At 39.3% G+C, this 26789-nt stretch overlaps 1 protein-coding gene across 3 annotated transcripts in view; it reads right to left on the bottom strand.

Annotated features, from left to right (window-relative positions):
- Positions 1-26789, bottom strand: part of kirrel1a (kirre like nephrin family adhesion molecule 1a) — a 67789-nt gene that overhangs the window by 12355 nt on the left and 28645 nt on the right. For all 3 annotated transcript variants that reach the window (XM_038268406.1, XM_038268405.1, XM_038268407.1), the window contains exons 2-10: positions 16061-16213; positions 11466-11615; positions 11226-11383; positions 10986-11136; positions 9470-9575; positions 6256-6404; positions 4702-4829; positions 1533-1659; positions 1301-1401 (exon numbers count right to left, since the gene is read on the bottom strand). In XM_038268406.1, the coding sequence (XP_038124334.1) occupies positions 1301-1401; positions 1533-1659; positions 4702-4829; positions 6256-6404; positions 9470-9575; positions 10986-11136; positions 11226-11383; positions 11466-11615; positions 16061-16213 (1223 nt within the window). The remainder of the gene's footprint in view (positions 1-1300; positions 1402-1532; positions 1660-4701; positions 4830-6255; positions 6405-9469; positions 9576-10985; positions 11137-11225; positions 11384-11465; positions 11616-16060; positions 16214-26789) is intronic.

Below are 26789 nucleotides of genomic sequence, written 5' to 3'. Positions count from 1 at the left end.
CTGATCTGACAGAACATCGGCCCCGAGGGAAAATTATGCTAATCCTTTTCAAGGTTACTCATCCAAACATACATGATACACAGCAATAAAATCTACTGGGGCCCAGGCATCAAAGAACTTATTTTGTTTATGTCTTTATCTTCTTCTGTCTCCTTGAACCCCAGTCGGCCTCGGCAGATGGCCGCTCACACTGAGCCTGGTTCCGCTGGAGGTTTATTACTGTTGAAAGGGAGTTTTCCTCTCCACCGTCACTACATGCATGCTTGGTGAAAGGGATTCCAGAGAGTCAATGAGTCCTCAAACTGTAACAATCTTGGTTCTGTTGTTTTTCTCTAAGTTTTCAGTTTAAAGTTCATCCAGGTTTTTCCTTGTTTTCTGGCTTTATTGGTGTGTCTGGATTCATTAAAGGTCCTTAGCTTTTTCTTTGTCTGTCCTCTGTTGCCCCCTCGTGTTTTCTTTTCCTTCCTCATCAGCTCTGCTCACACCTGCTCCTTATCAGCTCATTAGTCCTTCCTTTGTTCAGTCAGCCATAAATACAGTCCCTCTGCAGTCCCTCTTTGCTGGTTCCTCGTCTTACCTTTTCTCACCCTGGCTTCTTGATGGTTTTCCCCTGATGTCTCCATGGTTCTGATTGTGTTGGATTTTTATGTTTGATTTTTTGGATACCTGTTTTTGCTGCCTGATCTTTCATTAAATCTTTTAAGATCTTACCCCTGCCAGTTAGCCTCTGCATTTTGGGTCCTCACAAAAACCTTAAAACCAAATCTTGACACAAACATACAATCATACTGACTATTTGTTACTTTGTTTCCATGAAGTGGACACTAACTACGATACAATGTTAAAGGAATGTTAAAACTTGACTCCATTAAGTGCATTAAATCACAAAAGCCTGCATAATGCACTCTACTTTTTTATGGTCATACCTTCGCCTTGTGAGCACAGCAGAGATAAAGCAGTATTCTGGGGACTATTTAGGTGAAAACTTAAGTGTATCCAGTGTTTTTATTTAGAAACAAAACCACATTATTTGTACTCTGCGTTCGTGTAAATAATCCCAAACCTGCCTTATGATGGATTCAGGTTTCTCAACTCTGGCAATGCCTCTCATGCATGTGACCATAGGCGCTGTCTAGTGGACGGCAATAACATTACAACAGTAAACAATATTCCATTTAGGTGAACCAATTAATCGGTTGGAAGAAATGAAACCATTAATCCATAATGAATAATAAGTAGGTTATTGGTTTTTATAACCCTTGTATGAATACTTTTCAAAAAGCTGAATAATTGCACTTACGATCTTATCTGGAGGAGGCGTACTGGCTATGTAGCATTTCACCTCTCCTCTCTCCCCCCTCACAGCGTACTGGACAGCCTCACTAGAGATGATGGGTGGACCTGTGAACACACAAACGGTACATTTCAGAGAAGTCGAAAGGGGGTTTAACCTTTTTAAGTCTCCATTTACTAAAAAGATGTCTTTCTCAACAGGAAAATGCTTTAATTGAACCGTGTGAGTGTTTACTGACCGTTGACTGTGAGCGTGACCTCGGTTTCTCCTACTCCAATCCGTGGGACGATGGCCTTGCATACGTATTGGCCAGCATCAGCCTGGGTCACTGACTTCAGATGCAGTTGGTTGCTGTTACTCAAGACCTGTGGGGGGGGATAAGTGATCATGAATGCAAATGAGGCAAATCGTCCGCATGGAGCGGATGGGAGGACGCGAGGGGCCGCAGTAGATCAGCTCTGTCTGCACACACACTTTATTCATTTTTTACAGTCAACGTGATCTACTACTCTGACCCAATCTGACTAACAATGTAAACTCGTGCTGCAGTTCTTAACCCCTCACAAGGGGTTTTCATAGTTGCCTAGCAACCACATCCATCAGTAAATGAAGTGAGGAACTGATGGTTAAATGTGAAAGCGCCCAGAGAGAGAAACACCTGATTATACGGACGTGGGTGTCAGCCAAGTTAGGACGTATTTAGTGGCTTCGATGCATTTTTTGTGCTGCTGCCTTCTGGTTCAGGATGCAGCTCTGACTAAATTAGGGCTGCAACTAACAATTATTTAGCTAATTGATTAATCTGTAGATTATTTTTCTGATTTATCGATTAATACTCTGATAGCAAAAGGATCCTTAAAGGCAGTACTTGAGTTGATGGGGGACGAAAAGGGATGGCATCCCCCTTCTTACAAAAATCATAAAAATCCTGCCGCTTCTTAAATGACCGTCCCACCATACCATCCCCAGTGACATTTTATCACTAAATGTGTAAGTTTTCTGTTATATATTAACAGTAATAGCAATAATATTGCCCTTTTAACATTTGGTGCTGCTCTGAACAGCCTTACAGCCAAGTGGCAAAGAAAACATGATTTGAGGGAATGTGAAATTAAGGAGGGCAGGGAATCTTCCGCAGGTTCCAGGTTCTAAGTTTAACAAATAAAGTTTCAGAAATGATCTAGAATGATGCTTATAGCAAAATCAGGAATTGGCATCCACTGAGCAGAGAATTTTTTCATCGCACATCGACTGAAACGTAAAAGTAAAACCTTATTATTTTGAATTTATCTGTCCACCAAAACTATAAATTTTAAGGCATCCATGCTGAAAACATAAATATGTTTAAAATATTATTTCAATCCGTTTTCTCATCAATGGGCGTGAGTTTAGGGTGATGCACGCTCCCACTACAGGGCGGGTAATTCTCGGCACAACAGATTAAACCCGGAGGAGAGAATCGAAGCAGGGGTGGATTTAGGAAATTTAGGGCCCTAGGCAAAGAATTGAATTGAGAAAACAACTCATAACACAGACCAATTATAGAGATACAGACATTTTAATAGAATAGACAAACATTATTTACTAAATTTTTACTGCCCTTAATTATGCTTTATTTTCTTATATGTCTAGGGAAAAATAAGAATTCAAGATATCTAGTCACATTTTGGAGAGTCAAAATGCATTTCAATGATTTGTCATTGAAAGTGTCCCACCTCCGCAATTATAACCAAGATATTTCAGTTAATTTGTAGTTTGGTCAGTAGTCAAAACTATATTTTTTTTATATCCCAATTATGAAATATCCCCCTAGTGCTGTCACTGAGCTATCCTAACAGTTACCTGCAGAATTTTGCATGGCTGCAATGGTGCTGGTTCTTCTTTACAAAGTTGTTTCAAAATTCCACAATATAGAAAGAACTCAGCAGTATGGGATGCGCGGAGAACAACAACTTTGTGAACTCTAAGACCAATTTCAATTTAATTATAAGTGTTTTTTATATATTTAAACACTTTCTTTTGTCAAAATTTTGAACTTTTTATCAATAGCTTCTCTTCTCTGCTCCTCTAATCCCTTGACTAGTGTTGCCAACTCCCCAGCAAGAAAGGCCACTATTGCCTGTCCTAAAAGGCGCTATAAGGCGCTAGATAATGCCTGTCATCTAATCAATGGCAAATATAGTTCCACAGACCTGTTAGAATAGTTTTAACTCATTCATTGCCAGCATGAAGTCCAGGTTACTATAAATTAGCCAATAGAAGCAATACTGTTTTTTCTGATAAACAGTCTATTTCATAAAAAAATACTCTAAATGAATATTTGAAAGGTGTGTAAAATTATTATGTTTTATATAGGCTTATTCTAATGTATTTGGATTTGTTAGTCGATTTTTTTCAGATTTTGAAAATTATTTCAGCTGTTTCAATTTAATTAATTGCATTTGAATACAATCATACTTGACTTCAAAGGATTCAGATATTCATTTGCAATGTTTTATGTATTTTGTTCCAAACCTTAATAGATTCATAGCCAAAAGATTCTCCAAAATAAAATCAAAGAAGTGTCCTACCATGACTATGAAGCTGATCCCAGTGGGAAATTAGTCCCTAACTATTTAGGGGCAGTGATAGCCATGCCAGTCCAGGGACTGACTGCAGTTCTACTGTAAGGTTCCTTGGTCAAGGGCATATTGCTTTAGATTAATAGATTATTATAAATATTAATTAGGCTATGTATACCTCAAAAAAAAAAAAAAAAAAGAAAAGCACCCTCCCCCTTCTTTTTTTCTTTACAACTCGACTACTGTTTAAAGAATATTTATGACAGAATCAAACCGAGTGTAACGAATGCTTTTCCACTTGAGTTCTGGGTAGAGCATATTAAAGGACACATTGTTTTTATCTTAAATTCAAAATATTTATGTCCTATTTTTGCATTTTTGGTACAATTACTGTTGTAAGTAGGTTGCTCTATCAGCTAAAGGCATGTTTCAGAGTCTCTATACTCCAGTTAATCATTAATAAATTAGTTGACGATTATTTCAATAATCAATTAATCAAGGTTAATCGGTTAATTGGATAAATTTTTTCAGCCCTAGACTAAATCGTTCAATAAATGCTTCAAACACAATGCAGACTTATAAAAAAACGCCGATGTCACTCCAAACAAAACACATCTAGGTTTACTTAAGAAAACTAAAATTTGAAATGTTTGTGGAAAACTACTTTCTAGGGATGTTAATGAATTGGATCAACTTGGATTTTTCTTGAAGAAAGACACATTTTAAAGGTAAGACAATGTGAGCGATGTTCAGAGGCGTTCCAGACGGAACGATATAATCAGATGATACTTCCATTACAGCAGGAGAAGAAAGACTGGGGGAAGGACATGAACTCTGAGCTCTTACCATGTTCGATCCTTTCTTGAACCAGGTGAGAGTGAGCGGAGGGTTTCCAGCCCATTTGCAGTTGAGGGTGACATCAGAGTCCACATCAACTGTCTTTGGCTGCGGCTCCACCAACAGGATAGGACCAACTGGAGGAAGGAATCGAGGTGATAAATTAGTGAGGCTATAAACACGTTGAATGTTAATGTTTACTTCCAGAAGTTTTGCACATGCAAAAAGAAGTTTGTTTTACTAGGCGAACACGTTGGGCCGCCGCAGTACGACAATACTTTTAACAAGATGAAACCACGGGATGTCAGTATCACTAATTTAGATCATCTTTCTGCAGAGGACTGTAAAAGGTACACAGCAAAGTTAACTGTATTTAACGTAAAGCTTACAGACATGTTTCAAATAGCTGATGGTCAGTGGATTGAAAGTCCTTAAAATTCAAAACTAAACAAATGCATAGGCATCAAGAATGTTGGAGAGTGTGCGGGGAGATAGATGTCAACCATTCCCATGTTTTTTGGAAGTGTTCAAAACTTTTGGAGTTTTGGGAAATGGTTTGCAGTGTATTATGTGAAGTATTAGGGTATGTAATTCCAATGAAACCTGAAATTCTCTATTTGTGCAATTTTAGTGATGATACTATCCATGAAAAGGATAACTATTTGGTAAAAGTGATGTTGATAGCTGCAAAGAAATGTATAACAAGGAAATGGTGGAAGTCAAACGTGCCATAAAAGGACCAATGGATCACGACGATTGAAGACATATTTCTCATGGAAAGACTAACACACAGACTGAGACTACAGAACCACAGTTGAAAAAGTTTGTTGTATGATCAAAAATAATAAAATATAAGTGACAAAAAAAATTCCTCAAAATTATTAGTATTAATACCTATTAATTTAACAAAGATGGCGCAGACACTGTGCAGTAGAGGAGTTATGTGACAAACAGGGAGCAAAAAGCAGTGATCGTCTGTCCGAATGGTAAGTTAACTGAAGTCGCTATTAGGTCAACTATATAGTCCCCTCTCTATATAGCGATTGAGGGATTTAGCGGTTAGGGCAGACGTTCAGTCACAGTAAGACTAGACTTAGGCAACTTTTATTGTCATTTTGTATACACAGTGTATACAAAACGAAATTACATTTTGTGCAGCTTTCATGACATTCCTTAAAGTGCAGCAATGATCAAATGTAAACAGTGTGGGAGAAAAAACAGTGATATGGAAGTTCAGAGCATTAAATATGTATGGGGCAAATATAGAACTTTGAATTGGTTTTATTAGTGTGATGCAGAGTCAGTGAAATGATTAAGAGTTTTCTCAACAGTTCAGCTGTTAGCTTGTATGAGCTATGAGAAGAGCAACTTTTAAACAGAAGCTCGGTAACTTCCCAACTAAAAACAATATGCAGTGCAAATGTATTTGCCCTCAAACAGCAAACTGAGGCTGGGGTCTTGTGCATGCAAAATCATGTTTCATTGTGTCAATAAATGATGAAGAGAAACCCCAATGAAGGTGTGTTTCCTCCATGAGACGCAGCAGCGATCACGGCGACTCACAGTGCACATCCACCAGGATGCTGACGTTAGTTTTCCCCACCGCATTGAAAACCAGACAGGAGACCGGTTCAGTGAAGAAGGAGTGGTCGGCCTTGGTGGTGAAAACGTTCTCCCTGGCTCCCTGTAGCACCACACCGCCTTTAGCCCACCTAGGATTCACACAGACGGGGTTACATTTTCAAACCATAAAGAAAGACTTTTCCTTTAATGTTAGTAAAAGCAAAGACATGCATTTCAAAAGTGGAACTTTGAAAAAAAAAAAAACATTAAAAAAGTGTACGCAAAAGTTGAACCGATAATGTAATCTGGTTATTTTCTCTGATTTTTTATTTTTCATCGTCTTCTGTTGGATCCCATTTATGAATAATGTTCTCTACACTTCCAGGTTAAGCATTCAACAGCATTCACTGGCAGACAGAAATTTGTATTTCTATAGCGCCAATTCACACCACATTTCATCTCAAGCCACTTTACAGTTCAACCAGATCATACAGTCAAATTGATTCAAAGTTTTCTATCTAAGGTACACCAGTTAATTGCATCGACTCATTGACTTGAAGGCAATCCTTCACACTAAGCATGCTTGTAGCGACAGTGGAGAGGAAAAACTCGATAAATATTTTATCTTTAATGACGAGTAAAGCTGTTTCATTCGTCGTCAGATTGTTGACGTATTTCCGCCTTGACTCATTAAAAGTTGTGCATGTGCAGTAGCTCCTCTTTAATGCAAAAGTTCTCCTGCGGCCCGAGCTGAAAGCTAATTTTTTTACACACCATCTGACCCAGTATGGATTAAGACAGGTAACACTGATGTAAAGAGAGAGAAAAAAAAAATTAAATAATGTATAATGCTACTTCTTGTATACTGGTGTTTTTACCTTCGCCACTGAGAGAAAGCATAAGCAACTCCCCCCAAAAAGAACAGAATTAAATAAATAAATAAAAAATAAGGAATAATAATAGTTTTAATATATTAAAATATTGATTCAACATGTGCATACATATTATTAAATACTTTTAAAAGTAGTATTTTTTTTTTTTTTTTTTTTTTACGTTTTTTTTAGGTTCCATTTCAAATGTGATCTTTGCTTCAGTATCACTGGAACAAAATGGTCTCAATATAAAACAAAATAACAATAATTCAAAGGCAACATTTTCAAAGAAAGATTTTCTAAAAATAACAATAACAAAAAACAAAACCAAAAAAACTAAATAGCAGTGTACTGTTTTCAAAATCTATTTAATCATTTCACTATTGAGGATTTTCCAATTCTTGCCCCATGGGATGAAAAAGGGACTGGACCTCAGAATGCAGTGCATCAAACCATTTTGCTTAAATCCTTCTTTCATTTTCTCAGGAAAAAAAAAAAACTTTTTTAAGTTTGAAAAAAGCTAAGAGTTAAAAATGTTAGTTTTTCTTATGTTATCAACAGAAACAATGTTTTAAGAAAATGGAAATTAATTTTAAAAGTGTAATGAAGGATTTTCACAAATTTTCATACATTTGTAAAAGGCTCCTCTTCTTTAAAAAGACTCCTCTCCAATTCAAAAAACAATTGGGTGTCCACAACCCTGTAGCCACTTCAAAGAGGAAATGCTTATTAAACGCATGCAGAAATCCATTTCTCCTCGTGCAATCTCTGTTTAGAAGTTGCTGTTCATCCAAGCTTAGTTTCCTAAAGATTTGCAATTTTTCCACTGTCAGACTCCCCGCCGCTAACTGAAAATTTATTTATGATAAGCAAACATGTTAAAAAAATATGTAAAAAACCAAACGTAATACAGATATTGTGAATGCAAACTTATGCGTCTCTGTTGCTACAACCGTCTTTATAGCTAGCTTTAGCATGCCATTAAACAAGCTATCGACTAGCAACATTTTTCCTTTTTTTTTTATGTACATTTAGAGCTCTCTAGTGTACAGTCTTTCAGGAACTGATTTGGACTACGAGCCAGTGCCCTGTTCATCCCGACCGAGATCCATTTACATCAAATTACTAAATAAAAAAACTTTTTCCACCCTGGAAAGTTACAATTCAGCTTCTGTCTCCTTAAACCCCAGTCAGCCTCGGCAGATGGCCGCTCACACTGAGCCTGGTTCTGCCGGAGGTTTCTTCCTGTTAAAAGGGAGTTTTTCCTCTCCACTGTCGCTACAAGCATGCTTAGTGTGAGGGATTGCCTTCAAGTCAATGAGTTGATGCGATCAACTGGTTTTCCTTAGATAGAAAACTTTGAATCAATTTGACAGTATGTTCTGGTGAACTGTAAAGTGCCTTGAGATGACGTGTTGGGAATTGCCGCTATAGAAATAAACTAAACTGGATTGAAGTGGACTTTTTTTTTTCCAAACAGCATGGCAACCTGCTTTCAGTGTACGCCATTGCCTGAAAGAATCTCCCAAAAAACACTCTGGTCTTGTTTCTGTCTTCTGAAGCCTTTCTCTTCTTCTCATACACTTCGTAGACACTTTTTCTCTTACGAGAAAGATGAGCTTCAATGACTGTCTGAAACCGTAGCTCACTCACGCACAAAACGATAGCTAACTGCACGGGCAAGCATTAAGGGATATATCTGCCTCTACTGAGGCCTTTCTTTTTCTTCTCATAAACTTCGTAGACACTTTTTTTTTACAAACCTCAGCCATTTTCAAAGAACTATGGTGAGAAAGATGAGCTTCAATGACTGTCTCAACACATACCGGTATACAGTAGCAGCCATTCAACATTGCCCTTCCCAGTCAAACGCCAAATGGCAGCCAACTTCCAGCCACTGGAGTGACCCGCTCCTCCTGGTCGTGCGTATTTTTTTACTCTGACTCCACCCTTTCACTGAATTACAGGGTCTGACCAGAAGAAGGTGTTTCTCTTTAGATCTTAATGTCCACAAATCAGGACAGAAAGAATATTCAAGTACAAAAATTAATGTTTAAAAAAGGAATCTTAGGGGACCAGCCAAGGGCCCATACTACTGTATATGCCTAAAGGTGCACGTGCAGAAAAAAGATAGCTAACTGGGGATGAGCACCTAGGATGGCCTTAAATGAATCATATCACCAGAATGATTGACAATTATGAGGACCACTTATTTTGATGATCCACCTGAAAAATTAAAATCCTCCCCTATACATTTAATTATAAATCTTCAACATTTGTAAGTTATTAGGGTTTTTCTGTAATACAGGTTAGCAAAGCACAGAGAAGAGACTAAAACAGACCTGTAGCCCATAATAGGAGGGTTAGCGTGAGCCTGGCAGGTGAAGGTGACTCTGTCTCCTTCTAGGACAGAGCGAGGTTCAATGGACAAGGTCACTGTTGGTGGATCTGGAAAAACAAAGAGACTCTGGCAACATGGATCCTACTGCAGTTTATGCAGTAGACACTCTGTCTATATATTACCTTGCTTTATTAAAGCATCTCTATCCCCTTCAATTTTCTACACACATTCATATAATTGAACCACAGAATATAGAACATAACTGTGAGGAGGAATAATAACAGGCAAAAAAATGTTCAACAAATGAAAATCTAAAAAGTTCAGGTCAGATCTGTTACCTACATGACTTATTCTCCTCAATTCTAGCTCATGTGTCTAAATTTTAAACATTTGGTTGTAGTTCTGACTTCATGTTAAGGGCTGTTGTCTTGTTGAAAGGTACATCTCTGTTCTAGGCTCTGTTTCTTTCAAGTTTCATTCATGTTCACATGAAGTCTGATGAAGACAAAGCGTTTTCCACCAGGTCCACCTTTAAAGGTGGGGAGGGTGACTTTAAGCTTAGGCTGTGTTTTCTGAAAGCAGCCAATTGTACTGAAATGTATTTGGATGTATCAAAGTAAAGAAAGACAAACAGGTTTCATGCCACACTTTTCAGATTTTAAAATCCATGATTTCTTTTTTTTACTTCAAAATAAAAAAAGTTTAATTTTTTTTTTGTCTAACTGAAACACATTTAGATTTGTGGCTGTAATTAATAAAAACCTTAAAACAATTTAAGGAGCTACATTTAATGCTATGTTCAGACCGCGCGTCATTGAAGCAGCAGCAGCTAGTTTAGGTGCAAAGTCAATGATTGACACGCATCAAGGTGCATCAAAAGGTACCTTCAAAAATCTAATGCTACATTCAGACCGCACGTAGTAGAAGCAGCAAAACCACGTGTGCTGCTTCATTTTTGATGTTTGTACAAGTTTAGTTCTGACACACTGTTCTAGCTGCACGGTCGAAAAAAGTGGGTCTGATGCACGTTGGGCGGAGCTACCCGATCCTTTGTTTGCCTGTAACAATGGCAGCTATATTTGCTGTTATACGTGGGTAAAAAGTAGTTTTAATACATTTTTAAGTTAGAAAGTCCACCTAACAGCTTAATCTGTACAGTCAGTTCATCAAGATTACGATCCTGCCCCGAACACTGGTGGTGCGCTGTCACTGGGAATCCCGTTCAACAGCAGCCTCTGGCCCAGCCTCTAGCAGCTGTTGCTTCTGAAGCGCGTCACACGCCTCAGATGCTCAGAAGCTCGTGAGGTGCTGCTCCTGCTGATCAAAACGAGCTGCGGAACCTTTGGATGTGCCTTGATGTGTTTCAACCATTGGCTGCTGCCTCGGCTGCTTGCGGTCTGAAAGTAGCAAATTTTTGCTGTCCAAAGCGTGAGCAGTTTGAACGTAGCATAACATTAGCTGCCAGTATATTGTTTCATTTGCAGCCCTGTGTTAAAAAAAACAACAACATGACCTACGGTGCACATTAAGGGTGACGGTTGTGCTCTTCCCAGATGGAGCAGCCAGGTTTGTGGCCACACAGCTGTAGTTCCTCCCAGTGTCTGTGTCAATGGGATGGATGGGAAGCAGGCTCCGTGTGGTCACCCTCTTCCTGTCTGCAAGTACTTCCTGGGAGGAGGCAAAAGAAAAAGAATTCAAAACTCTTGGGGAAATGCTGACTAGTTTTATGTCTTAAATGAAAGGTGATTGAAACTCACGGTGGTGCTGACAGCTCCCTCTACAGGCAGACCGTCTTTAAGCCACTCCACCATTGAGGGAGGTTTAGCTCCACGAGACACACATGTGAGGTTGTATGACTCCCCCGCGGTGAGCAACACCTCCGGTCCTCCATCGATAACGGGATCATCCGGAGGGACTAGTGAGGCGGACAAAGAGAGGGGCAGGCCGATTAGAAACCCAAACAGAACAGCAAAGCGACATATGGAAGAGAAACGTACTGAGGACGGTGAGTTTGGCCCTTCTGGATCTCAGAGCAGCATCAGGCGCCTGGCACTCATACAGGGCATCGTCGGATAGATCGGCAGAAAGGATCTCCAGGTTGTACTGACCCAGCTCCTGGACTCGCAGCACGCGGTACCTGGGCCAGGCTACAGACACACAGAGACTTTTAACAAGAGCAATAACTTCTAGAAAAAAGTCAGATATCCCTCTAAAACCAGAATAGGTTTGATATCATATTTAGCTGTTTCTTGTTCTGCGGCTGGCTGCTGCATCATTTTGCATCTCATATATAAATTAATCTAACCCTTCAAGTCCCTACGACCAAAGAGTAACCTGCCTAAGGCTCCTCAGACACCATGCAGCTTTGTTCTGCTTCCACTGATTAGGAAACATCAGATCTGTGTCACGACTGCCACTTTAATCTCTCTCTTTTAGCATCTGCCTAAAGGACACCAGAGATACGCGTGGCCTCATGACATTCGACAAAGTTGCACAAAAATAAGCACATGCACTCATGCAGAAACACACACAGCGTGTCCCTTCCCCCATCCAACGCCAGGTCCAGCTGTGCAACTGCTGTGCATTCTCGCCATCAGGTGGCGTTCCTGCACTCCACTAGCATCAGGTAAGTGAGGGGTAAAGCATTATGACAGGAGCGTTTTATAGGACAAAAATCGACTTCAATCCACAGTGCAGAACTTGTTTGAATTTGTCGCCCAGATCGCCACATGAACCTCTCTGTTGCTTGTTTACGTGAGCAGCCTCCTGACAGCACCATTCGCCCAAACCTCCTGTCTCCTCTTCTCTGGCTGCATTTGTGCATGCCGCCTTTTATATGCACGCATTTGCATGCAGAGTGTCGCATGCATGGGAGCGTGCAGGGACAGAGGGCATGTGTTCATTCACGTTTTCACAAAGCTCTTCTTTTGAGCTTACAGCCGTTACAGTAATAACAAGATTAAACCTTAGTGATAGAAAACAGAGAAAGGAGAGGCAGCAGGAGAGAAGGAAGGGATGAAAAAGAGGAGTACGAGAATTAAAAGTGAGGACTGATGAGTGACAGGACGGACAAGTTAAAAGAAGAACCGGAGAGGGCTCAGTGCAACAAAGGCAGCAAAAGAACGAGAGCAGCAGGGACAGAGAGGAACAGGGGATCTAAGAGGAGGAGGTCACACAGGAATAGCATGACAGACAGAGGAGAGGAGAGAGTCCCAAATCCTAGTATACAGAGCTTCATAGAGATGAGGTGATGTAGAGAAGAAAGAAAGGAGAACACAACTGCAGTAGACATAGAGACAACAACAACAAATACGAAGCAACCACATATCACTAAGAGTGAAACCTCTCTTTGGGACTATCAGTCACACATCTGGCCACATGTTTTGATCTGTAACTGCGCAACCCCCTCTGTTTGAAACCAGTGTTGTAACTCAAATGAATCACTTAGCTGGAGTTTTGCCCAAGTCATACAAAATCAAAGTGGAAAATCGCCGGGGTGAAAAAAAAAAGAAAGAAAGAAAGGAAAGAAAACGCTCAGAGAGAGAACAACGGAGCTGCTGCATGGCCACATGAGTTCAGCAACATATAGCCCTGAACGAACACCGGACATTAACCAGTATTAGCCAACCCCCTCAGCTAGCAGCAGTGGCTGGTCTGACAGAGGCGATGACGTGATGCAGCTGAGCCAAGCTGACAGTCTGCAAACGCTGCCGGAGGGAGCAGAGAAAATTCCCACTGAGTGCTGAAGCTGGGCAAATTTAGCATCCAGCTAAAAATGTGCACATTTTGACACAATGGGATGAGGGGTGGGGGGGTTATCGTCATTAAAAACGTCTGTTAGATTATCCTAACATGAATGTAGCTTTTCTTATACCAGCCAGCAATAGCACCAGTGTCATCAGCGTATATAACACTTGTAAAAGTATTCAAACCCCCTCAACATGGACTTATATCTATATATTATATTCATCTATTAGTAAGATTCTGTTGATATTGGTATTCATCTCTATACTTATTCAGTAGAACCCATGCCCTGTATTTATAGAACCATTATTTATCCTGCACTTGCTGCTATTGCACTTTTGGTTAGACCTAAACTGCATTTCGTTGCCTTGTACCTGTACCTGTGCAATGACAATTAAGTTGAATCTAATCTAATGTAGGTCCATCACTGTTGCAAAAAGCAACAGTGATGGACTGTTTTTATTTATATCTGTCTTGCAAAAGGTTTGGTTTGGCCTCCTGCTGAGCAACTGGGACACATTTGCTGTGTGCCTCTAACAGCTTGTGGGGCCATGTATGGCTTACTTTCAACCGCTGCCTTCTCCATAACGATTACAGAAAACAGAAACGATCTTATTCGGTTTAGTAAACAAGTATATTATTGAATCCTTTCAAAAAGTGGAAAACAATCCACTGGACTTTGTTTCCAAGTTTGAAGACGTTTCGCTTCCCATCCAGGAGGCCTTTTCAATTCAAAATGTCAGACACAGCGTTGAGTTCGAGACTTTATAGAGTAGCCTAACAAAGCCTTGTTTTTGTTTAGGAAACATGCATATTGAAACTGACAAAACGTCAAAACTTTTTTAAATGGGTGTTGTTTGGCTTCTTTTGTGAGCCTTCAATGCCCCATACCCGTCTAAGTATCTTAATGAGCGCGTTCACGAGTCTACGGAAACCGCGGCAGACCAAACCAGACGAAAGTGCGCATTCAGCGTCTGCTCTGCCGATAATGCAAGCGTAGAAGAAGAAATGTGCTGTTTACCTGTGCAAAGAAAGAAACAACGAAAGAAAAATGTCTGAGGACTTCAGTGTTGAGGAAGAGCATGAGTTCTTTGCCGAGCTGAATGCGCACTTTCGTCTGGTTTGGTCTGCCGCGGTTTCCGTAGACTCGTGAACGCGCTTTTAGGAAATCCTATACACTACTGTTTATGCTCTAAAAACATTCTAAATGACTCACCATTAGGAAACTAAAGCCATTTCCCATATGTCTAGGTGGAATAAAAGTACATCAAAGTAGAAGAGAAACCTCAAATTCTCCTGGTGACCTTCCAACTCCTAGAGCATAGCACATATCTAAGTGTTGGGGAATGCTAGCCAGATAAGACAGGAAATTCTATCACATACCCAAAGGCTTAGTAAAATGTATTCCAAGTATTTTGTTTTTACAAAGAGATTCATCAATTTAATTTTTTTTCCTTCATCTTCTTTTACCATCCGACTGATACCTTCATGGTGAGCATGGGTGTTTCACTGTTGAATTGAGTTGCTATTTTTGGTAGTTTCTTTCTAATATAGTTATGTTACTAACAATAGCATAGATCCGTGATTCCTAAGCTGTGGTCGAAACAGCCAAGCCGATAAATCAATTCTATATTTTCATTCATATTCAATGAGTTTTTAAATAAAAATAGTGATTTTCTTCACCAATTCATTCCTAGTGCCTTGATATTTTAACACCCTCCCTTGTCTTATTTCTCTTAGTGCAAATTCTGTCATCTGGGTCATGGCAACCAGAAAAAAAAGGTTTAAACCAGAGGTAACTGGACTCAAAGACCCACCCGTTGTTCTCATTGGTTGTTGGGAGTCTGTTGTTGTGTATGGGTTTTGTGTTTGGCCATTTGAATTATGATGAGTGTGCTTATGTAACTCCTTCGTAATAAGTTCCAGGAATGAATAGAAGACAACTGAAAACTAGAACGGCAATCCCCCTCGTTCAGTGATGGCTTTTCTTTTTTAACAAAGATATCCTCCTTAGCCCCTCCTTCAAACCATCTGTCCTCTCTGTCCAAAATCTGATAATTTTCTAAAACAAAGGTGTGACCTTTGTTCTTGTGCGAGTGGACAGCAGAATCTCTCACAGAGCTGCCGACTCTCCTGTGTTGTGCTTTTGTTTGTGTCCTTGTTCTTTGGTTTCTCCAATGTAACTGTGCTATCTAATGAAGAAGGTAATGCCAATTAGTTTACTGTGATTTTGAGAAGAGCATTGAATAAGTACTTTGCTATATTTAGCTTTAGGTTCAAAATTTGCATCTGGTAAATTCAGCAGAACCTGTGGGATTCGCTAGTTGATATGGTTAGTAATCAGATTACCTCCCTGCTGCTGTTATTTCTACTTCCTAGCTGCGTAGGCACACATTTACTGAAGGTAGATATACCACAAACCAGTTAGACTAATGTTCATAATGGTAGGTATGAAACTTCAGACATTCTCACTGTAAATTTTAACTTCTATTGACATTTCTGTTCATTTTTATATCCCAACCTTCAAAAATCCAACCATTGATTTAAAAACTGAAGCATAATTAAATTATATTAACTCTTTAAACTCCTATTTCTGTTGCCTGGTATATGTCCAATGCTCCAGAGGTGTTGGTATGTAAAACATTGTAGGAACTTTAGTAAACTTACCCTAAGGCTAAGCAGAGGAGAATGTTTTGTCTGAATGTTCATATGTGGAGTGAGTTCAAGTGCAGATTCCAAACTTAAAAGTGCAGCCTCAGTACTTTCAGTTCAAAGAAATTCAAAGTAGCTTTAAATCTGAACTCATTGTTATGAAAGGAGAGCCTAAGGACGACATAACAAGTCTTACCCCGCAGGTCCTCTCCGATGCCCAGAGCCAGACCATCTTTGGTCCACTGAACAATGCCAGAATAGTTGAAGACGACGCAGGACAGGAGCACCCTCTGGCCCCTCACCACCGACTGGTCTGCGGGCTCCTGAGAGAATCTTGCTGTCCTCACTGCTGCTTGGAAAGCAAAAGAAGAAAAAAAAAAGAAAGAAAAGTTAAAGCTGCTTTAACATCACTCCAGCATATTATTGCACAAGCCTGCTGATAATTTGATTCAAATTTGCGTTCCCCCAACAGCAATGGATTGACATCATCGCCACATTTGATCACTCTGTGGCCTGCGGCCATAAACCAAGCACCACAGTTTCTAACCAAGTTGAAAGGCAAAGGTATGGAGGGAGGAGAAGAAGAAAAGAGAAGAGTTGAAGATGAGAAACTATGAAGTAGGGGGAAAGGGGTAGTGTTCAAGGTCATTGAGGGGAGATCAAATAGTGATCTTCAGCCATTGGGTGGCTCACATCCCGTTTGTTCTCGCTCCCGACTTTTAGTCTCCCTCAAAACTTGGCGGCCCTCCCCTCCTCTTTCTTTCTCCCCTCTTCATTCCTCCCCATGAGTCATCTCCCAGGCTTCCACTCCCCAACCTCCAACTACAGTGGCTGTCATTGTCTTCTGGACCCTCTGCCTTCCAGTCCATAGACCACAACCGCAGCAGATGGCCCAGCACTGCCATTGCTCCCAACGACTACCTAACGTGAACACAAAGCAAGCAAGAGCCTCCTGCTAGCGTTCCATGCTGCGTAATGACAAGGCATAATTAGCTGTCCCTTATAGGCAGGAGACATGGAAAACTTTTAGTAAATCCAACATGGGGGATTGTTCTTTACATTTTCTGTCTTTCAGCTTTGGTTCACCCCCCCCTTTTTCTTCTTGCATTCTCAGAGAGTGAATGATTAAGCCACTGCTGCATCGCCTATCTTCCCCTCCTTCCTCCACTGTTGCATTTCTCCTTTTTTTCCCTTCGCCATGATGTTGTGTGTCCTTTACCCAAATTGCTTTGCTTCACTCAGTGCTTTTACAGGCTATAAGCATGCATCACCACTCCCTCCTTCACTATAATGCTGTCTATGAATGTCCCTCTGCTGGCACTGAGCTCCCTCCACCTTTGCATTCCTACAGAACGGTTTTCTTTCTATATCCATATATAATGGTGTATATGCCCTTTTACCCATAATGCTTTCTATTTCTGTAGTCCTCCGCCTTGCTGGTTGGAAAGGGGTTAGAGGCGGACTGTCACAACTCATTTATCACATTAAATATCACCCCTCCAGCGCTTTCTCCCTCCCTCTCTTCCCTCTCTCATTCACCCATCTCTCTTCTCACTTTTCTCCCCCTCACTCCTTTTTTTCTCCACCTTTTAGCATTTATATTTCTCACTTGTCCTCTCTTTTTTTGTCACTTCTGTTTCCCTTCTACTTTCTCTCTTTTATGCCCTCACAAGTCTCCCTCAAAGCCCTGGAGCACTTCACCAAAGGTTCTTTTTTAAACGACTGCCATATGCCTATGCACCATATACCTCTCTCATCCCTATGTCCCTATCTTTTTCATTTGCACACTTTTCCCCCCTCCTCTCTCCTCTTCCACTTTCCCCCCTCACATCATGTCATATTTAAGACAATTTGTAGAGGATGAATAAGCGTGATGAAACAAAAGGGAATCAGTCATGCAAAAAAGATTTGGGGAGCAATCCTTACAATAGCTCCTGACAGTGCAGTGCTTTAATATTCTGAAGATAAAGGGGATGTGTGAGGATACACACCAAAAAAAAGGAATGGGATGCAGATGGAGGCTGGCGGCATGCATACCTAGAATAACTCCATCCCCCCCACCCCTTCCGCATGAAAAAAAAACAGAAAAACAAGCCTGTGTTTGTTCCCTGAGGAATGCCCAAGTTAACTGATTAACTAATGAATAAAAAAAACAAAAACAAAGACATATGACCATCAGGCAACCATGAAGAAATGTTCATCTGAAAACCTCTAAACATAAAGCAACCAATATGTACATGTGCTATTTATTCATATGTATTTATTTATTCATGACAATTAAAAAATTGTTAAATATGAGGTTTACAAACCCTGCTTTTTCTCTTGTGGTCTGAACTGATTTTGGATTCTATAAAACCTCAATAAAAATTTGGAAATATAATAGAATATAATTGGTGTTTTCCTGTTTAGCTGTTAGGTTGCAATTTTAATGTAACTGTTTTACTGAAGCTGTCCATCTGATTATGGGTGTGTTTTATTTCTAGACCACAAATTGTAGAGACAGAACGATACATCGGGCGGCTTATTTTTTCAGCTCACGTTTTTTTCTTGTGTCGGGCAATACTTGCACCAGTGTATTCTCATTATCAGTTCGTATGAAATCGTACGAAAAGTTATGCACAGTAATTTCGTACGTTTTTGACGTTTTTTTCATCGTATTTTTACGTCTTGCCTCGAGACAAGATATCCTTGCGCATGCGCATCTTACGCACCATTCAATGACATAGAATTTAACATACGATTAGCCCTAACCCTGACCCTAACCCAATCCCTAACCTTGACACTTGCCCTAAACCTAATTTTAGCCCTTACTATCAACTTACCAGTCCAATTAGCTACTGACCCTAATATTAGTGGAATCCATGCCTAAACCTAACACCTGACCCTTGCCTTAAAATTACACTTAGCCAATCCCTAACCTTGACACTTGCCCTAAACCTAATTTTAGCCCTTACTATCAACTTACCAGTCCAATTAGCTACTGACCCTAATATTAGTGGAATCCATGCCTAAACCTAACACCTGACCCTTGCCTTAAAATTACACTTAGCCGATCCCTAGCCTTGACACTTGCCCTAAACCTAATTTTAAGCCTTGCCTTAACCCTAAAACCTAGCCATTACTCTAAAAGCTAACCCTAGTTCTCCAAGTTCTACAAACTGGCTTGGCTATGGATCTGAGAGATACCAACGAACGTGCGTCGGCCCGTGCATTGCCTTTGATCCCCTACCCACTGCTGTAGTCGTCGGAGTGGGGTTGGGGGGGGGGGGGGGGTCATCGTCGAGAGAGTGTCTAACGCCTAACCCTAAGATACAAAACAGCAAGCAACCTAGTTAGAGACATCAAGAAGTAATTATTGCACTGTTTTTCCCACTTTTATGTCCGTCCGCGGATCTGCTTTTTTCGTCTGTCTGGCTGCGCATGCGCACTGATCGGTTTTTTCGAGGAAAAACGTCCAAAACGTACGAAATACTGTGCATAACTTTTCGTACGATTTCATACGAACTGATAATGAGAATATGTTGCTTGCACACATTGACCAATTATATAACTGCGATGAGCAGACATGCCTTGTGCTCATGTGAACTGAATTAAACATTTTACCAGTGTAGTTTTCATGCATCTTGAGTTATTATTTGTAAATGCTTTTAAATGAGTTTTGAAAGGTTAATGATTATTAAAGATGTTGTAGGATTGGTGACGTATGGTGACGCTCTTGTTGAAAGTTGTTCATGTGCAGTACCGCCTTTGCAAAACTAAATGAAAGGAGATCTCGGGGTGTAGCTCTCCTGCACCGTGAGCTGAAAGGAACTGACGTCACAGTTATAGTGCGGCTGATTGACAGGTCAGGTCATGGAAGTTGGAGACGATCATTGGTGAGAGAGAGAGAGAGAGAAAGGGAGCATGAAAAATTTAATTAAGTGAAGTCCCTTAAATGAAGAGAAGCTGGAGGTGAAAGCATTTGGACCTGATCAACCGAATTTTAAAAATTAATCAAGAGTCCAAAAGACAGATGGAGACGGCACACTTGGTCTTTTTCCAGGACCTGGTCTACTTACAAGCCTTAGCTAACTGCATGCAGCGAGGCTTATGCTTCAGGGCTCGATGTTACCCATCGCCCGATCGCCCGGGGCAAGTAGTTTTTGTTGTCGGGAGACTACAAATTTCATTGCATTTGCCCGCCGGGCAAGTGCAATGTTCGCAAAAAAAAATTATTTATCACTCAAAAGTACTTTAAAATCACTGACATTCGATGAAAACAACCCACAAGCGTTGCCGGCGCCATTTTTGTTGTTTTAGACCCATTCTCGCGTGATTTGAAAAAGCCGGGTGATTTTCCGCTAGATGGCGTGATTTTTTTCCACCTAGTGGTAATTTTGATGTAGTTACCAAAACGACAAACAAGCTAGAAAGCGCTATTATATGGCAGTCTTCTGTACAGTGATGCAGGTCATACATTAAAAAATGTCCATTAAATTTTTTTTCTCTTAGAAATTGGAGAGGTGCCATTAAATATTATAGAGCTAAACATGTTAAATTGGTGACCTGTTGTGTTATTATTATTGTCTTGTTGCTGCATTTATTTTTGTCAGGGAAAACTAATCCTGAGTCAGTTAAAAGTCAGGGAATTCTGAAATGATGTAAGACTGTGGAAACCCTGTATAAAATAACTATGTATAATGATTCTCTAGAAAAGTCACATTATATTAATAGTATTATGTTGTATAAACATACCGTGACTCTAAAATAAAAGTTATTCATTTGTGACATTGACTTCTGTCTTGTGATTTATCTTAAGTTTTTAACCTGTCAAGTTTTTTTTAGATTTTTAACATTACAATTTATATTTTTCCAAACACACAACAGTTTAAAGCAAAGTTTAGTTTGAAAAGAATGTGCAGGAACAATTGAAAAGCATGTTAACACAGTAATGTAGGCTTGAGTTCATTATCTGATGCATACATATACACACCAGGAACCTGTAAACTTAAAAAATACTGAATTACAAAAAAACATTTAAAAAACAAACATGTTTCATTGATATATATATAAAAATGAATATTAGGGACTATATTTATCAAACATTATACAGGGCAAGTAAAAATTGTTTCTGGGCAAATGAAATGTGAAAGTCACTTGCCCTTTGGGCAAGTGGTAAAAATCCTTAACGTCAACCCCTGCACTTTATTCTGCTTTCCTGCCTCCTTTTAAAACGTCATGGTCTGACCCAGTATGGATAAAGACAGGTAGGACGGATTTGAAGCACTTTTAAAAAAAGACAAGAAGCATGAACAATTTGGGATTCACATGGAAAATAATATAACAGTGTACTTTTTCAAGGCGTTAGTAAATTTGCAGAATTGCTCTTAAATAAACACATTCTCAGAAAATACATAGTAGTTATAGATAAAAAAAAGTAATAGCTTCTCCATGATTAAACTGGTGCATAACTTTTTTTTAGGTTTGTGCCACAATAATAGTGCATGCAAAACTGCAAAACCCAGATTTGCCTTCACAAAGCCTAAGAAGGGTAACATTTTGTACAAAAAGTAAACCTGTAAATGAAATTAAGTGTTTTTTGTTGTTGTTGGAATTAATATAAATATACTGGAATGATAAATTAGAATATGTTTGATTGTTTTTTGGTATGTCTGTTTTGAATTTATAGCCCCCCTCAGGAAAAAACTCCTCCGGCCGCCACTGGTTTAAAGTGTATTTAGTGATGGTATAAAAAAAATCTATTATAATAAAAAGAGAAGACCCACAAATAATTTTTTTATGCTTTCTTTAGGGTCTTTTAGAATTGCTCCTTTCTTAGAGAATATAAATGTTCACAAGGCTTCTCTTTTCTCACTTCAAATTCCAACACAAAGGTGGGCAGTGTCTATATGGGCCCCAGAAAACAGACTCGGCCCCTGGGGGACAGTTACTCAAAGAACTATTTCAATATGCTGACAAAGCACAGTGCTAGCTGTTTAACAAGGACTTTAAGTCGCACATGAAAGACATTTACAGAACCTTCGGTCTCAAGGAGACAAAAGAAAGATTTCCTATTCCTAGACATTTCTTTGGACTTTGGACAAAGGGGTCTTGACAAAAATGATTAGAAAGGATTATAAAAACTAGATCCGTAAAACAAAGGTGCAGCAGAGATATAACAAACTATCTAGCCGCCAATTGACATGATATGTAATGCTGGGTTTTCATGAATGGTAAAAAGTGTTAATGCTATTGTCAGAATCGAATAATAATTTTTTTCCACTTCTTCAACTGTCAATTCTTCAACACAAGAATTACATCAACATTTGTTCTCAAGCAAAACAACAAAAACGAAATAAATACAGTTTAAATTGTGGGTCACCAGTGTATCTTTCCACCGGTCCCTGATATCTCACATAGAGAAATATTATTAGTTTCACCACAGTCAGATGTTAGCATAGAGTCAGATTGTACTAAACATTACAGAAATGTTTGTACAACTATGACTGTAAAAATGGTAATAAAAGTCTCAAATTTATGTTTTATCATAAAGTTTACTTTGAATGAATGTGTGCAAACCAGTCATCTATCATTTTAGCAGGATCACATCATAATTTTTGCTGCTCAACTAATCTAGTAATCGAATAAGATGAAAAACGTTGGTCTGTAAATATGCTACATTAGTTTTAGCTTCACTGATGGCGTCAGGGGCGGATTTAGGAAATTGGGGGCCCTAGGCAAAGACAGGCAGGGGATCCTCTGAACTGAGAAGACAACACATAAAACAGACCCATTACACAGATACAGAAATTTTAATAGAATAGACATACATTGTTTGTTCTATGTTTTGTCCCCGCCTTATTATCCCTTTTCTTGGTGTTTTCCTCTCTATGTTTTGTACAAAGTTGACTTTTCATGCCGTCTCAAAAGGAATGAAAGATTTTCTCCAATCACTAAGCTCACTTAGCTGATTGCTCCTTCCTGTGTTTCCAAAAAGGCGGCGGCAAAAGTAAATAACAGTCATTCTTTTCACTGTAGAAAAGCCACGATCTGCTTATCTGTTCTCTATTTTTCAAACGTATGAAATAATAGCTGCTTCAATCATGACAGCAGACAAGATAGAGGAGAGCAGGAGGCGGGGTTACCAATCTGCTTGCAGTGGAGAGCAGAGTTTGCTCCTTTTATATGTTGTCGCCAAAGTCTCGAGTAGCAGAAAAAAGTTGCTAGATTTCGCACTAGGCGGTTTTATGTAATAAAAGTGCTAGAGGGTCTGAAAAGTCGTTAAATGTGGCAACAAAAGTGCTGAGTTGGCAACACTGCTCTTCGCACTGTTTGTTTTCAAATGGTTTGCTGCTGTCTGTTTGGACCTTTTTGAACCTGTGCAGCAAATGGACTGATCCAATATGGTGGACACACTTAAGGCTGGTTTATACTCAGAAACCAGGTTGTCTGCGTGTGTAGCAGTGAATGTAAATATGACCACGCCCCCTCCGCAGACACTCTGGTGCATCTCTCCTAAATTGTAGTTGACCGCAGACAGGAGATCTCTGATTGGTCTAATCTACATCCGCTCTACTCTATGCGTATCTTATTTCCTGTAGGGGTGTAAATAATAATCGTTTTGTATCGATGCATCGATCCAACAGCCAACAATCCGATGCATCGATACGTCCGCAAGAGAATCAATTCATTGTTTTTTTTCCTCCAGTCTATTTTTATCCATTTGCTCCTGGGCGTAAATCTGACTCCTGTGCTGCGGTGGCGCTACACCTATTTTGCCCTCCTACCTCGCTTCCTGGTTATACTCTTACAGCAGTGTGTCACAGTGAGCTTGACGCAGACATTTTTGATTTATGCTAAATTTTCAGCGTGGTCTGCGCTATACGCTGTGGGTCTAGATACGGCCAAGGCGGAAGGAGGTGGGGCCGAGTTTGTCCGACAACGGAGGGACACGAGGGTCAAAAATAGCGGGGATCCAGGTGGAAAAAGGGTCCCAGCGTTCTCGAGCACCTCGCTCTTCTAGCTGGTCCAACTTCACGAGTTGTTTTCCACAATTCCGGTCATAAAAACAAAACAAGCCGTTTTTGGACATGACTGTTAGGTTGACATGACTTAAGATTTTACAGGATGTCTTTACTAAACTAAGAAATTTCCTTATCTGTTTTAAGGCAATTTTGACCATACGTGTTCATCTACTTTATATTATTATTTATTTTTGAATTTTAAAATAGTTCCATGGATTAAACTTGAACTGGAAACTTTAAACTGAACCACTTCTTTAAAAATCAGTTTCAAAAGTCATAAGTCCTTTATTTTATTTTTTGTTTTATCCAAAAATAAGCATTCAATTAAAAAATGTACCTAAACACATTCATTTAACTGAACCACTTCTTTAAAAATCAGTTTCAAAAGTCATAAGACCTTCATTTTATTTCATTTTCAATCCAAAAATGTATATTTTTTAGGTTAATTTAAAAATTAACCTAATTCTTGGGAATTGAGAAACGGTCCATATCTTTTACCATTTGAGTGAAGGCTTTAACTTTTAAATAAACATTGATAAAAAAGAAAACAATCAACATATTGGAATGGATCTCTGACATCTAATTTCAAATCACCAATATCTGATGCATTTAATTAGTCGATATCAGAGCCAATATCCAGGTATCGGATCAGTGCATCTCTAATTAGAACTAGAGAAAAAAAAAAAATAATAAAATCCACTTTTACATATTATCTCATCTAGTGAGCAGGATGTATTGTCACACCTCTAATTCATGTGGATTTAGTATATATTAGAATCATTAAATTACTCTAAATACAAAACTGTTCGTTAAATTTTTTTTTTTTTTTGCTTGTACACTTTCTTTACTAATAGAACAATTTCTTTACTAAGAAGTGTCTTTAAAGGAGATATTTACCAACATAAATGCAGTAAAAAAAAATCTTTTCTCAGGTGTCTGTAGCATACAGGGGGTTTTAGCTGGGTTTAAACTATCTTGCAACCCCTGCAGAAGCCTGAGGGCAAACAAATCTTTTCCTCTGTCTCGGATGTGCTAGCTGGAGGTATTCCCTCAACTGCCTCCGTAAACCGTAACAACATAATCCAGGCCGAGCGCTCCTGAGCAGAGGCTACACAATCTGCAAAGGAAAACACCCATGCAAAGGCTGACAACTGAAAACACTGACTCATTTGAACATGTGCTCGTTGCCTTCTGATTTCCATATTACCCAGTTAACGCTTGTCAACATGGGTGCCTGTGTGATAAAAAAAGGAAAAATATACACAAGCACCGAGCAGTCGGAGGGAAAGTGCATACAAGGAAGCTTGTATTCTTTCATTAAGTGGGTTATGCTGCAGTGACAAATTTAGAGTGCCCTGATTTCCTTCAGTTGCTCGTCCCCATGATGCCACCAGGGGACTCTGATCACCCTGTCCACAAAAAGGGCTGCAACCACAACCGCATGCACACAGACAAACAGACGCACACACAAGCACCAAATCCGCAATACAGATGGCTTGACGTTCACCACATAGGCTAACCATTTCCTTACAACTTCCACACAAACACAACCACTTCGATCCCTAAACATGCAATCAACACATGCAGGCGGTTTCCTGAACAAGGGTGATGGCTTGGGAGTGAAACGCCACGACAGCAGTGAGCACACTCATCTCCACAGGGAGCGGGTTTCGGTTTCGTCTAGGATTAAGTACAACCCGAGTCAAAGTTTTGAAAGGGATTAGGATTAATCTGGGAGCGAGGACCCTGAGAGACAAACCTCTGCTTGTGGAAGCGGACACAAAGGCCACAGGCGATTGACTCACTAAAAGCTTTGCCACCACAGTGTGAACAGATACAGCAGTACTGCCCCAAACCAACTCACACACCGTTCAATGGCGTGTTAATAGGAAGTAATGAAGCTTTAGACTACATTTCTTTCTTTCTTTATTTGAGATCTATCTATCTATCTATCTATCTATCTATCTATCTATCTATCTATCTATCTATCTATCTATCTATCTATCTATCTATATATATAAAATTCAATTCAGTTCATTCATATGGTGCCAGTTCACAACACATGTCATCTCAAGGCCCTGTACAGTTCACCAGATTATACAGTCAAATTGATTAAAGTTTCCTATCTAAGAAAAAACCAGTTGATTGCATTGACTCATTGACTCTTCAGCAATCCCTCACGCTAAGCATGCTTGTAGCGACAGTGGAGAGGAAAAACTCCCTTTTAACAGGAAGAAACCCCCAGCAGAACCAGGCTTAGTGTGAGCGGCCATCTGCTGAGGCCGACTGGGGTTTAAGGAGACAGAAGCAGATATTATACATACACACACACACATATTTATATATATTGTATATACATATATATATTTTTTTATATATGTGTATATATATACATTTAAATTATATATATATATATTATATATATATATATATAGATATAGATATATAGATATAGATATATAAACATATATGTGTACACACATATATATACACACAATTATATACATATATATATATATATATATATATATATATATATATATATATATATATATATATATATATATATATATATATATTGCAATACACTGGTGAAGATTCTCAGTCTTCCAGGTCTTAGTCCTTCCAAAAAAAGTAAAACAAAAAAAGTTTAAAAACCAGTGGACTTTTTTTTTTAATTTAAAGATGTTCGCCTCCCATTCAGGAAGCTTTATCAATTCAAAAAGTCTGGAGTTCCACGTTTTATAGATTAGCACAACAAAGCCTTGTTATGGCTTACAAAACATGCTATCTGAACTGAAAAAACAGGTCCAACCCTTAGTAATAGGGAGTTGTTGAGGTTATTGGTAGCCTGCAATACCCAATAATGGCCGATGCCTCTGAAAAGGGAGTATCATCCCAACTCATCTCAAAACTCGCCTG

The sequence above is a fragment of the Cyprinodon tularosa genome, unplaced genomic scaffold (assembly GCF_016077235.1).
Source record: "Cyprinodon tularosa strain WSP-4 unplaced genomic scaffold, ASM1607723v1 ctg70, whole genome shotgun sequence".
NCBI lineage: Eukaryota > Metazoa > Chordata > Actinopteri > Cyprinodontiformes > Cyprinodontidae > Cyprinodon > Cyprinodon tularosa.
This window is presented reverse-complemented; position numbering and strand designations above follow the sequence as displayed.